This window comes from Bison bison, unplaced genomic scaffold (genome assembly GCF_000754665.1).
Source record: "Bison bison bison isolate TAMUID 2011002044 unplaced genomic scaffold, Bison_UMD1.0 scf7180017864289, whole genome shotgun sequence".
NCBI classification, from domain to species: domain Eukaryota; kingdom Metazoa; phylum Chordata; class Mammalia; order Artiodactyla; family Bovidae; genus Bison; species Bison bison.
Window position 1 is genome coordinate 10863710 of NW_011494861.1, and position 1372 is coordinate 10865081.

Sequence of the window (1372 nt, forward strand, 5' to 3'; positions counted from 1 at the left end):
AGGCCCGACCCCCACCCTCCCACCTGCTGCCTCGGAGGACAGGCCAGGGCCCCTACCTAGAGACACCCTGGCGGGCACTGCTGCCTGGCTGATCCAGAAGGAGACCCAGGACATGGCGACCAGGAGGACGGAGGGCATGTAGGACTGGATGATGTAGACGCCGCGGTTCCTCCGCAGGTGGAAGTGCAAGCTGAGTCGGGGGAACTGGCCGGCTGCCGGAGAGCACCCCCAACAGCATCAGCACCAGGCCCACCACCCTCAACAGCACCGGGAGAGGAGGGCTGGGGGAGCGACCGGGCCACTGCCAGCCTCCAAAGGAAGGAGGGCCCTCGTCCCCACCTCCCAATAGCCTGATGGGTCAGGAAAGGGCCAGCCTTGCTGCAGGGCCACCAGAGAAAGGAGAGGAGAGCCTAGTGTGGCTGCTGGCCCGCCAGGACCCTCCCAGGGTATGGTCCCCCACCCCTTTCTCCCCACCCTCCCCATGCATAGCTGAGCGGCAAGAAAGAGCCAGTCTGGGCTCACTGGCTCCAATGAATGGGCAGCAGGAGTGGGAAGGGGCAGGAGAGGCCAGAAGACAATGTACCCCCAAGGTACCCCCAACCCCACCAGATATCCCCCGAACTCTGGGAAGTAATGAAGGGCCGAGGAGCAAGATGGAGGAAACTTGATCTGGGCTTGCACTGTGGCCTGTCCCGAGCAGCTAGGCTGGGTACGGCCTGCACTGACCAGCAATTTTCTAGCTGCAACCTCGGGGCCCTCAGAGCTGACTAGGGGCCCCACGGAAAACACTAGAAAACCAGCAGCAGGGCTCACAGGAAGTGACCACATTACCCGACTTGAAGTTCATCAGCTCTGTGGTGAAGCGGTAGCTGGTGATGGTGAACTGGGCCAGCTGCAGCTTGTCCAGCCCGTGGATCTGCTCCTGGTTCTCGGACCAGTAGTAGACGATGTCCTCGGATGAGTAGCCGTCTGCAGGAGAGGCCGCGGATGGGCTGCAGGGCCTGGCACCCCCTCCCCAGCCCCTGCAGCTCCCCTCCTCAGCCCCTGGTGGCTCCTACAGGACTGCCCTGACTATACCAGGGTTCGATATACAGAGACAGGGAACAAGGAGCCTGGGGCCACACCTGGGGCCTTGGAAAGGTAGGCAAGTCCAGAGGAGCTGGCAAAAGTGCAGGCCACCCTTGCCAGGTGGCCCACAGGGGCTGCCATACTGGACAATGACATAGGTATCTGTCTCATCTGGGCTCTGGGGCCAGCTGTCACAGGTAGGACGCTGACCCAAGGGAGGAGGGCCAGCCTGCTCCTTTCTCTTCCTTATGCTTCTGCTGCCCATCTCCACCCCACTGCCCCTCTCCCACGCCCCCTCCTCTCC

General features: G+C 62.8%; 1 protein-coding gene across 1 annotated transcript in view; it reads right to left on the reverse strand.

Moving 5' to 3' along the window:
- Positions 1–1372, reverse strand: part of GABRD (gamma-aminobutyric acid (GABA) A receptor, delta) — a 5249-nt gene that overhangs the window by 1534 nt on the left and 2343 nt on the right. The window contains exons 5-6 of the mRNA XM_010849986.1: positions 832–969; positions 57–212 (exon numbers count right to left, since the gene is read on the reverse strand). Of these exons, the coding sequence (XP_010848288.1) occupies positions 57–212; positions 832–969 (294 nt within the window). The remainder of the gene's footprint in view (positions 1–56; positions 213–831; positions 970–1372) is intronic.